The sequence below is a fragment of the Entamoeba invadens genome, assembly GCF_000330505.1.
Source record: "Entamoeba invadens IP1 unplaced genomic scaffold scaff_1105074725601, whole genome shotgun sequence".
Classification (NCBI taxonomy): domain Eukaryota; phylum Evosea; order Mastigamoebida; family Endamoebidae; genus Entamoeba; species Entamoeba invadens.
In genome coordinates, this window is record NW_004191847.1 from 449,873 (window position 1) to 461,360 (window position 11,488).

The 11,488-nt window shown below is 33.5% G+C and overlaps 5 protein-coding genes across 5 annotated transcripts; 2 read left to right on the forward strand and 3 right to left on the reverse strand.

Moving 5' to 3' along the window:
- Positions 1-931: 931 nt before the first annotated feature.
- On the reverse strand, positions 932-2,263 carry EIN_328820 (Rho GTPase-activating protein, putative; the record flags this gene model as incomplete). The annotated part of the gene is made up of 1 exon (XM_004185473.1): positions 932-2,263. The coding sequence occupies one exon, from the start codon at positions 2,261-2,263 to the stop codon at positions 932-934; it is 1,332 nt and encodes a 443-aa protein (XP_004185521.1).
- A 1,259-nt stretch (positions 2,264-3,522) lies between these two features.
- Positions 3,523-4,800, forward strand: EIN_328830 (1-O-acylceramide synthase precursor, putative; the record flags this gene model as incomplete). Its single annotated transcript, XM_004185474.1, has 1 exon — positions 3,523-4,800. The coding sequence occupies one exon, from the start codon at positions 3,523-3,525 to the stop codon at positions 4,798-4,800; it is 1,278 nt and encodes a 425-aa protein (XP_004185522.1).
- A 621-nt stretch (positions 4,801-5,421) lies between these two features.
- Positions 5,422-7,011, forward strand: EIN_328840 (hypothetical protein; the record flags this gene model as incomplete). The annotated part of the gene is made up of 2 exons (XM_004185475.1): positions 5,422-6,475; positions 6,587-7,011. 2 exons carry the CDS (start codon positions 5,422-5,424, stop codon positions 7,009-7,011), a joined length of 1,479 nt encoding a protein of 492 aa, XP_004185523.1.
- Positions 7,012-7,272: 261 nt separating this feature from the next.
- Positions 7,273-8,466, reverse strand: EIN_328850 (hypothetical protein; the record flags this gene model as incomplete). Its single annotated transcript, XM_004185476.1, has 1 exon — positions 7,273-8,466. One exon carries the CDS (start codon positions 8,464-8,466, stop codon positions 7,273-7,275), a length of 1,194 nt encoding a protein of 397 aa, XP_004185524.1.
- A 1,183-nt stretch (positions 8,467-9,649) lies between these two features.
- EIN_328860 (hypothetical protein) lies at positions 9,650-11,488 on the reverse strand (the record flags this gene model as incomplete). Its single annotated transcript, XM_004185477.1, has 1 exon — positions 9,650-11,488. The coding sequence occupies one exon, from the start codon at positions 11,486-11,488 to the stop codon at positions 9,650-9,652; it is 1,839 nt and encodes a 612-aa protein (XP_004185525.1).

Genomic DNA, 11,488 nt, shown 5'->3' on the forward strand with positions numbered 1-11,488 from the left:
TAATTTTTGTTATTCAGTTTTGTTTTTTGATTTGTTTTGTTTATTATAAATCTTGGTTTTTTCAATCAAAACGAACTTGGACAGTTTGATCAATTTATTTTTTTGCGGACAAAGCATGTAATAACAGTGAAAACAAAGTTGTTACAAACAACGGTTGGGTGAACCTTTTTTTATTGTTTAAAGTTATATTAACAACAAGCGAATATTTGATAACAAACAACCTGAATTTTTACCAAAGAAATTGATAACAACGAGGCAAATCATAAACAATAAAATCAACATGATTGACAGACTCAAACATCGAAATGAAATTCCGTCGTTGAGTAAAAGTTGCGCTTGTAAAATGGTTCTGGTAAAGTGGATGTCAGTTTTTTCTTTTAATACAAAGAGTTTATTAAAAATGTCTCAAAGTACTATTGCTTAGAACCAAAATTTTTCGAGTAAACGGTGCCAATATAATTGGTTTGTTAGTAATATTTTCCCAATATTTTGTTCAAAAATATTACCAAATCAACTGTATTTATTCACTTTGAGATGTTTGAAAATGATAGGTGAAAAGGTCTTAACTTTATTTATGTTATTGATTGTGTTATTGGTTATTTAGTTTCTGAATACTTATAATTTTAATATCCTTTTTTAAGCTTATCTTTTCCTGTAAGTTGAAAACATTTTCATTAATAATTGACCCAAAAAAATAAATAAGGTTTATGGACAGACTTGACATTTGATTCAAATGTTGTTCTGAAAAACAACACTAAAACGTATTATATAAATATTAATACTATTACTAATTAATTATAATTATCTAACTTTTTTTAATGAATTAGAATGTATTAATGAAATAATAAATAATAATATTCTTTTCAACATACAACTCAAAAAAATAACACAAAAATGAATAACAAAAATATGAATAACAAAAAAATCGTCCCTATTGAGTCAACTCCGACACCACTATTCCCCGACTGCTATCGTCTTTAATTTCTGAACTCGAGGTGAGCACTCGTACCCCTTCCCCCGCGGTCAGACTATTAATTTTCAGTCTCCCTCCATCCTTTTTTGCCAACATTGTTTTTGCTCTTTCTTTTCTTGAGACTTTACTTTTTGGTGAGTTTGACAAATCCTTCATTGACGTTGAGAACAAGTCGTTTTTCTGTTTTGAGAAATCGAGAGAGATTGAACTGAACGACGCCCGACTGACTTTCTTTCCTCCAGAACTTCCCAAAAACGACGCAGAAAGTCTCCATTGCTTTTTACAGTCGCCAAGTTCCATCTTAATTTGTTCAGTCAATAAATCATATTGTGGGTGGTTCAGTGGTTGAAAGGCGGGGTAGCTTGGGGGTTGGACCCCGAGTTCCTCATTTCTCTTTTTGACGTCGCAGAATGCTGTCTCGTGGTTTCTCAACAAATATTCGAAGGTGGAGATTGCCGTTTTTGTGTAGACGAGTTCGTTCATTTTCCCGTTTTGTGGATTTTCGCAGACAACAAGTCCAACGCACTTCGCCAAATTTGTTTCGTCCATTTTGTTGATGTCCTTTTTCAATATGATTTGGTGCAAAAACTCACAGAAGTACCACAAAGTGTTTTGATTGTGTTTCGGAAGACTATTAACAAACTCGCGTGGGTTTGGAAGACCACTTGGCATATTAATATAGTCGTGGAACCACTCCGGAGGGATTAAAGGAACAACTAAGACGTGGAGGTACTGTTTAAGAAACGACGACGCAGTGCTAATCTCATCCTTCTCGTCGAATTTCAAGTCCGCGTCGTTCTCGACGAGTTCGCGGAGCTCACGAATTTTGCGACTGTTTGCGTTGATGCGAAAGATGCCCTCCAATTGGTCTGCGTTCTTCTTCTGCATAAATTCAATACACCGATAGACTACATTGGGGACACGCCAGCGCGACTTCTTTATCGCGACTTCGATGGGGTATTGGAAAACACCAAACGCCTTCATATAAGGCGAGAGCTGTGCGACCCAATACTTCATCTCAGCGTGGGTTTTACATATGAAAATGTATTCGTGGTCGTATATGATCTCAAACATATTTGCTTGTTCGGGATCTGCTTCGGAAGGCTTGTAATCTTTTGGGAAGAGAGTTTTGTTGACGGAGAGTGTGATGAAGGCGCGAATAACTTGAATGGTCTTTTTGTTGATGTATAAAATAGGAAAAGTGGGATCGGGTATAAGCTCAACTCGCATGTCTTTGATCTTTTTGTTGCACAAAATAGAGACGACGCGTGAGTCCGACACTCGGCTCATCTTTTTTAATTTCAAGTTTGATTTAAAATGATACTTTTTTGTTATTCATTACTTGCTTTGAAGTGTTTAAAAGTGCATTCGGATATATGACAGAAGACTATAACTACTACTTTTGGGATGAAGTGGTTCTCTCGATTTAGAACAAAATGAATTTTGATGTATTTTAAAAGGGAGAATCTAACTCTACAAATGGTTATTGTATAATTTCTTTATTGTTTGGAGAAAGCCGTGTTTCTAAAATATCATCAAAATTTTTTTGGTGAGTCGACTATTAAATTGATGACTCGGGATATTTATACCAATTTCTATTATAAAATTATTGGAATCAATTAAAACTTTTTTGCTCTATTGAGTTCTTCTATTGGTTTTTCGTGTGTTATATCACCACGTCTATGGTTTAACTCTGAAATTGTAATTGTGTGTAAAAAATAGTGTGAAAATAAACAGTTCAAATTATCAAAATTATCGAAATGAAAAAACTATTTTTGGTAGTTTTATAAATAAAAAATGGAAACTTTGAATTAATTAATTTTTAGAATTTTTTTTAAAGTTTTAATTTATGGTATTATTTAATTATAATTATTATTAATAATTAGTAGAATAGTTAATATGATAATTTTTACTCAAAAAATGTTAAATAAATACTGTGTTTAAAATACACTCAAATTTTATTATTAGATGTAATTAATAGTTATATTATTCTAATAATATATTTAATAGAATACATAATTATTTTTCAAGAAGTAAAAATTTCCCAAAAATTTGTGTAAAATTTGTTATTTAAAGGTTTTGATGATTAATTTATTTATTAAAATCATTGATTTTCTAACTTTATATTATATTTTAATAATAAAAAAATCATTATTTTTCCTATTATTATTAAATAACAATAATTATTTTAAAACTAATAATGATTTGTTTGTAATTAATAATATAAAAACTATAAAAATAATTATAAAAAAATTTAAATAAAATATAACTATAAAACCATCAACAACTAGTTTTTCAAAACATTTTTGTTTTTATTTTTGCAACAAAAAAAAATGGAAACGTCATTACTATTTTGGGTTTAAACACAAAAAACAATTTTTAATAAATATAATAATAAAACTATTATAACTAATAACTGAACGAGTAAGGAAACCCGATATAATAATCAAAACAAGAGTAACCCAAATACAACAAAGTAAAATAAAGAATGAATTTTTCATTACAATTAATAAGTAAATCAACTAGAAAAAGTAATTGTGACAAAAGTCATGTTATTTCTTCTCTTCTTATTATCAGTGAATTCACAGAAAACTGTGAACGTTTGCACCAGTCGTCGTCCTGTCTTTCTGTTCAATGGGATTTTGGGAAGTTCTCTTAGCGCGAACATAAGCAACTATGGCTCAAATGAAGTTGATTCAGCCTGTTGGGAACACCAAGCGACTAATCAACGTGTCTGGGCCTCTTACGATTTACTGAACCCATCGACTCGCAAATGCATTCCGCAGTACTTACAAATGCATTACGACGTTGATACGCATCAAATGAGGAATGCCGAGAACGTCGAATTGTATTACCCCAACGCCAACTCTGTTAATGGTGTTTCGACCATTTCGCCGGATCCAATCACTAAAAACCTTTTAAGACTTTACGCTGATATTGTCGACAATTTACAGGCAATTGGGTATGAAGACATGTACGACTTACAAGTCGCTGCTACCGATTGGAGGGTCATGAAACAGAGTACCGTGTGGACACAAAACATTAAGAAGAACATTGAAACTGCATTTAACATTGCAAACAAAAAGGTCATTTTAGTTGGACACTCGATGGGGGGATTAACTATTTCGGACTTTTTAGAGGACATGGGACAGAAGTGGGTCGACAAATACATTCAACGAGTCGTTTCAATATCAACGCCATGGCTCGGCGCAGTCAAAACTATTAAAGCACTTTTGGAGGGCGACAATGCCGACTTGCCAAAAGAAGTTATACCACTTGATCTGTTCCTTAACGCGTCCAGAACATTTGAATCGGTGTATGCGATGGCGCCAAATGAACTTTATTATAAGACTGAAAATGGACTCCTCTCTGCAAAGGAACTTGTGAAGCTGTTGGATTCATTTAAAGACGAGGTGGATGAGAAAGGTGACTTTGTCAACAACGCTCTGAAGCTTAGTAAGAGAAATTATAAAAAAAGAGGTGTCAAATACCCATTGACGTGTATGCATGGACATAACGTGAACACTTTTGTTGGGTATCAAATGGTCAACGGACTACTGGAGAAGGTGTATGAGAATGAAGGAGATGGTACCGTTGAGTCACAGAGTCTTTCTTATTGCGACCAACTTGGAATGGAAAATTTTGTAGGACTCACCATTTATGGAGCGTCTCATGTCGGCATCTTGAAGTCAGATTCAGTCATCAAAATAATCCAAGAATACGCATGTGATGAAGTCGACTATGTCCCTGAGCCACTTACCTTTTGGGAAAAAGTGATAGTCATAGCGTATGAAATCTTTAACTTCTTTGTCGAGCTTTTTGATTAATAAAGAAGTCGCTTTTGAATTTTGTTATTTAATTCATTCTAATCATATTTTTTAATTTAGTTTTTTTTAATATTATTTATCATAATATAATTTATTTAAAAAACAGAGAAACTCAATTTTTTTGTACAATTGTAATAATTTAGTTTTAATTTTTATTTTTATACTAGTAAAAGATAGTAATTGTTATTAATACATAGAATAGTAAATATTATTACTATTCTTGTTATAGAAAAAATACAAGACAAAGAGAAATTATAATAATTCTAATTTTTTAAATAATAATTTAAATAATAATATTATGAGTATTTTGTTTTGAGTATTTAACAGTAAAAAATTCTTATTCGAAAGAGGCAAAAAAGGGTTTGAAATAACTAATGAATTTCGTGTTTTTCATATTAAAAAGACCGAATTCGATATTTAAAATTCGAGAGACATTTCTTTGAAAGAATGAAAAATCCAAATTAGCAAAGATTTGAAGATCTAAACACCCCGATAAAGTAGTCTTATTTAGTTGAAATTATTTATTCTCTCGACCGTGTTTTACTTACCCATTTCTATTATTGTTATACAGAAATTTTGACTTCCTGTGTAAATGAAACGAACTTTAAAACAGTCAAACCAATGGAATTGACATTCGACTGGAAACTTGCAGTTGGGTCGATTGGTTCCCTCTTCTTTGCGGTACTTTGTGCCGGCTCAGGTATAGGTGGTGGGTGCTTTTACCTTGTTATTTTTGTTCTGATTCTTCAAATGGACGCACACGAAGCTGTTCCATTGAGTAAAATCACGACTTTTGGTGTAGCATGTGGGGGCTACTTAGTTCTCTGGATGAAGATGCACCCGACAATCAAGTACAAGCCACTCATTTCGTATGCAACGGCGTTGATGGTGGAGCCCTTAACGATATATGGGACAATGCTTGGGGTTATTTTAAACATCACATCTCCAAGTTGGTTGATTATAGTAGTTTTAGTGTTGTTACTTGGGTACACGTCCTACAAGACTTTCACAAAGGCGTGGAAACAGTACAAAGCAGAGAACGAGAAAATGAAACAAGCAAAAATCGCGATAGAAATGAAAGAAGAGAAGCAACCGGATCAAGACACTGCAAACGATGACATGACGACGGAGAGTCTCAAAACGGGAGCAGAAAGTGACGACAAAGTGCAAAGTGGTGTCATCGTCTCCGATAAAATCGACTTAAACGAGTCGACACCTCAGGACGACAAAAACGAACAAGGCACTGGCCCACAGTTACTCCCACAAGACGAGAATGAAACAGTCGAAGATACAAAAAAGAAAGAAGAGAAAATTCTCTTCAAACGCGAAGTCTTAAAGTCGATTCTCTCCATCATCATATTAATAGCAGTCTGGGCAGTGATGTTTTGTATTGTCATTTTACGTGGCGGGGGAAAGATGGATTCCGTCGTTGGTGTACAATGTGGAACACCATGGTATTGGATATTGACTGGAGTCGGCGCGCCTTTGATGTTAACTGTCACTTTAATAGTTGGTGGGGTGTTGTGGTACAAACATCGTGGAGAGCATATCGAAGGTGAAGTACAATGGAGTGTGAAGAATTGTATAATAATACCTGTTGGGGCGTTGTTTGCTGGTGTATCTGCAGCGTTTTTGGGAATAGGTGGTGGAATGGTGATTGGGCCCATATTGTTAGGTTTGTGGTGGAATAGATATAGTATGATATATAGTATGATATAGTATACTATAATACTATATATTATACTATAATATAATATTTGTAATACTATAAATAAATAACACATAGAAATTGGTGTACTTCCTCAAGTGGCTACAGCGACGAGTGCATTTATGATTATGTTCACTGCGTCATCCTCATCACTTCAATATATTATAGATGGGAAACTCGACTTGTATTGTGGGTTATGGTACTTTGGTATTGGGTTTATCGGGGCTGCTTTTGGACAATTTGGCTTTTCAAAGATTGTTCAGAAGATGAATAGACAGAGTGTCATCGGATTTTTCTTAGGTGCTTTAATAGTCCTTTCGACATTAGCGATGGTAGCAATGACTGTTATCCAGCTCATTCAAGATGTGAAGAACCATAACTTAGGTTTCCATCATCTCTGCAAAGCGGTTGAAGACTCATTCTCGTCGTTATCAACTTCTTTCTCATTGTATTCCGAGTCGGCCTTTTCGAGCGTATCGATTGCTTCTTCTTCTGATTTATGACTTGATTGTCTCCTTATTATATTAGTTTTATTCATTTTCAAGAATTATAATAATATTATTACTAGTAATACTAATATCTTTATAGAACATAATCTGATAGTATTAATACTATTATTATATAGTAATTGTATTAACAATACAAATATAGTAATATACTAGTATTAATATTAGTAATATTATAATAATTTTATAATACATTTATAATAATATACTAGAATTAATACTATTCAATCAACCCGAAAGAAACAATTTATAACTTGTTTACCATTTGTATGGCAGATTATTCTCAATGGACACAGTCTTTTCAATTCTGAACTTAAATGGCGTCTCGAGGAACCTCCAAATGACGTCGACGAACAAATTGAGACCGACCATCATTGATACGACGTACAGCATCCCAAACAGTTTCCACGAGAGTAAAAAGTCCAAGAATGGACTTTGAATGACGCAGAGGGATTTATATATATATGGTGTTCCCCAGTGAGTAGATAGACTGTAGTGTGTATCTTTTGTCTTACAAATCTCTCGAATTTTATCAAAGACTTCGTTTTGATTTTTGACCATTTCTGGAGTGAGTCTGATGTTTTCTTCGATCGTCACTCTTAACATGGCGTTCTTTGGTATTTTCCCGATTTTTTGTGTTTCCTTTTCCCAACTTTTATATGAAATGCGTTGCGTCGTTTTGAACGTTGTTTTTGTGAGTAAAACAAAATGTTCGTCCTCTTCGTCATCGATTTGTTGGTATTCACTTTCCTTGTGTTTTAATATCTTAGTGATGTAATGGTAAGCCTCCCCAACAACATGTCCGTCCGGTTTTTGGGCCAAATACTTTGTTAAAATTGCGTTTAAGTCGTGGTCGAAACTTCCGTTCCAGAGTTCCATTAAAATTGAGTGTGCTGCGAAGATTCTGTGATATGTGTCGGTGTCTCTATAAAAGATACGTGCGATGAAGATGACAATCAACTCGATCAATATCGTCGACACAAATACACCACTCGCAACTATCACTTCAAAGTCGTTCTGTTTGCATATTAAACGGTCGATCATACAAACAAGTGCTGAGAAGACAAATGGAGAAAGAAAGATGTTAATCACGGGGATCCTTCTCCCCATCCCAAGTACTATAGCAGTGAGGGCCAACACGGAAAAGGGGTATCCAATAGCAAGACCATACACTATATGTTTTCTTCTCTTTGACTCACAATACGTTTTATCGTCGTGTCGATTTTCTTTGGGGTGTTCTAAGTAAATTGTACTGTTGTGTTGTGTACAAAAACTTGGGTCTTGAATGACCAATTGTTCACCTGCTGTGCATTCTAAATCAATGTAACTATACAGATAAAGCCCCCCATCCGTGCAAACATATTTAAAAGAACTAACTAAGTCGTGTTGACATGTCGATGGATAAGTCAATGCGTGAGATAATGAGATGAGTAACAAGAGAGGTATTACCATCTTCTTTTTACTATGGGATTCTTAGTTCAGGGTTTAGAAACTTGTAATTATTAAGTATAGTTACACCGATATAATTAAAATTCGTTATTTTTACAAAAAAATTGAAGGTTTTAACGGAATAAAAAAATACAAAGAAGATAGGCAATTTTTATTTTAATAATCAAATTGTTGTCGTTTTTATTTTTCATTACCAAAATCTTTGATTGGTAAAATGTCGATATAATTTTATTTTTATTATAATTACTAAATAATTCATAAATTTATTAAATTTATAGATTTTTATCTATTGAAAAACAATATTTACCGGTATAAAAAATAATATTTGTGTTTTTTTATGATTTTTTTTAGTTTCTAAATAATAAAAAAAATTACAAAACAATGAAATTTAAATTTATGTTATATATAACAAAACCGAGTTTGTTATCGAAAAAGTTGCAACACACACTCCCACAAAACAAACACAATACCTTTCAGTTTTCCCTACCATTATCCGAATTAATGTCAAACACAAACTACTCGTTCCTTCCCACCCACCCTGTCTTTCCTCTGCCCCGGTTTCGTTACAGAGAAACTGAAATTTAAAGGGAAAGGAGGTTTATAAACAATATTTTAGGGTTATATTTTTACTTCAATCACTTATACAGTCAGTGGTTAAATGATCAGATTTTTTCTAATAAATTTCATGTTTGTTATCGTTTTCGCTTTTTTTTAACATGATTAAAATACAAAAATAAATAATTTTATATTGTTATCTTTTAACTATTAAATATAGTTAATATATCTTATAACTTATAGTTGTTTTAAAACTATTTTAATATATCGACATTTTCTTGATAATCAAAATAAAAATTTTAAATTTAAGGGTTTTTATGTTTATTTTTTTTTCAAATTTTTATTAGTTTATCAGATTATTAATTGTCAATAGATTTATTTGAATTATAAAATAATTAAAATAATTACTTATGTATTTTGATTCTAAAATACATGAATTCTAAAAATGGCAAAATGAAGTATTCAATGAAACTTGAAAAAAATAAGATATTTTTAAAGTTCAATCAATTATTAAAATAATAGAGCAAACAATAGTATTAATATATACTATTAATAATTAAAATATAATAGTAATATTAAATTATGCTACTAATGAGTAAAAACTATATACAAAACTCAAATAAAAACGAATTTAAAGAGGGATGTAGTTATTGTCTGTTTTCTTCTTTAAAAACACTTTGTAAGCAATAAAACCACTCACTCCGAGAAAAGAAACTCCAACGACCCCCAAAAGCACTTTCACTATTGTTGAGCTGTTGTTTCTTTCGAGTGACACTATTTTCACATCACTGACTTTCTGATCAAGAAATACTGGTTTGACTTCTTTCTTTTGGTTTCTTTCAAAAGTGTTCTTGTTGACTTCTTGTTCCTGTTTTACTTGATTTTGTGTGTTTAGTTTATTATTATAATTTTGAATAGTATTATCTTTGTTCCTCAACGACTTTTCAAAATTTGTGACAAGTCGTTCTCTTCTATTTTTCTCTTCCATTTTCTTTTCCATTTGCCTCTTTTTATTTTGGTCTTGTTTTGATGTGTTTTGTTGAATTTTTTTACCAATCACTTGATATTTTCTAAATCTTCTATATCTCCCATTTCTTCCATATTGAAATCTTCGATTTCCTCTCCACCGTCTTCCTCTCATTCTCAAAATTCTGTTCAGCCAAAATGGCCTTCTCACAAATTTTCTTCTCATCAACAAATTCCCACCAATTCGAGAAATTTGGACCATCACATTTCCTATATCGCTCTCATCTGTTTCTTCAACTCGCAAATACACCCATCGCGATTTACTCTCTCCACGCACAAGAAGTCGCTCCCCACGCCCGCTTTGGCACTTCGTTGTTTTTACATTCAGACACTTCCCTCCACACTTCTCGATGACGGACATCTTCGAACTTCCCGTGTTCTTCCACCCGCACGTATTCATCTGGACACTCACTTTTCGTGGGACAAATATTTTGTAATACGCTGCTCGCGATACCCCCCCGCACTCGCTTTTAGTCTTCGCGAAGTTCATGAAATGGACGTTGTCTTGCACATAAAACGACGAGATGACTTTCGCTGCTTCGCACTTAGCGTAGTGTGTCTTTTGAGTGTCCGAGAATGTTTCAATAGCATACCTATCAAGTGACCGATTCGTTCTTCTTCCTTCCACCTGTGGACTTTTTCTCTTCAGACGTCTTTGTGTTTTCAAAGACTTCGTTTTGACGTCTTTTCTGAGCCCCGGCAGGGGAGTCACTTTCAAATAGACTCTCCCACTCTTTTCCGCTTTAAAAAAGCCGGAGACCCCATTCGCAGTGTTACACTTTGTCTCTGTGAAGTCGATGAGATGACCACTACACGTGTCATATATTTCTAATTTGACGGGCATCTGTGTGAATCCAGAACACGTGGTTATCACTCTTTTCTCATTTTTCATAACTTTGATGGTGTACCACTTCACTCCAGTCCCTCGAAAATACATTTGACTAAATAGAGGAGAGGCGTCCGGGCAGCTTTTGCCTCTATTGGGAGAGGAACGGACGACTTGTAAATTCGAGCGGATACGGACTACAACGCGCGCATCAACGTCTTCGCCTTTCTCATTTGTTGAATAGATAGCTAAGTGTATTGTTTGTGAAGGACGTACTATGTGTCGGATTTCAGAGAGGTGTGTCTTTGAGTCTTGTTTGACTAAACATTTTGTTGTGTCAAATAACGCGACATGAATCTTGTTCGGAGGATTGTTGTAAAAGTCCAAATTGAGTTTGACGTTTCTTGGGGAAGTGTTCTTGAACTCGTAGAGCACACCTTTATGTTTTCCAAGTTCACATTTATTACTTTCAAGATCAGTATACGGCGGTGAGAGAATGACGTTTTCAGTCTTACTCATAGTCAACACGACTTTTGTTGGTTGTGAAAAAGTCAAAGACACGATACATATAAAAACTAATAGCATCACTTTATTGGTAAAGTGCCAATACATCACCAT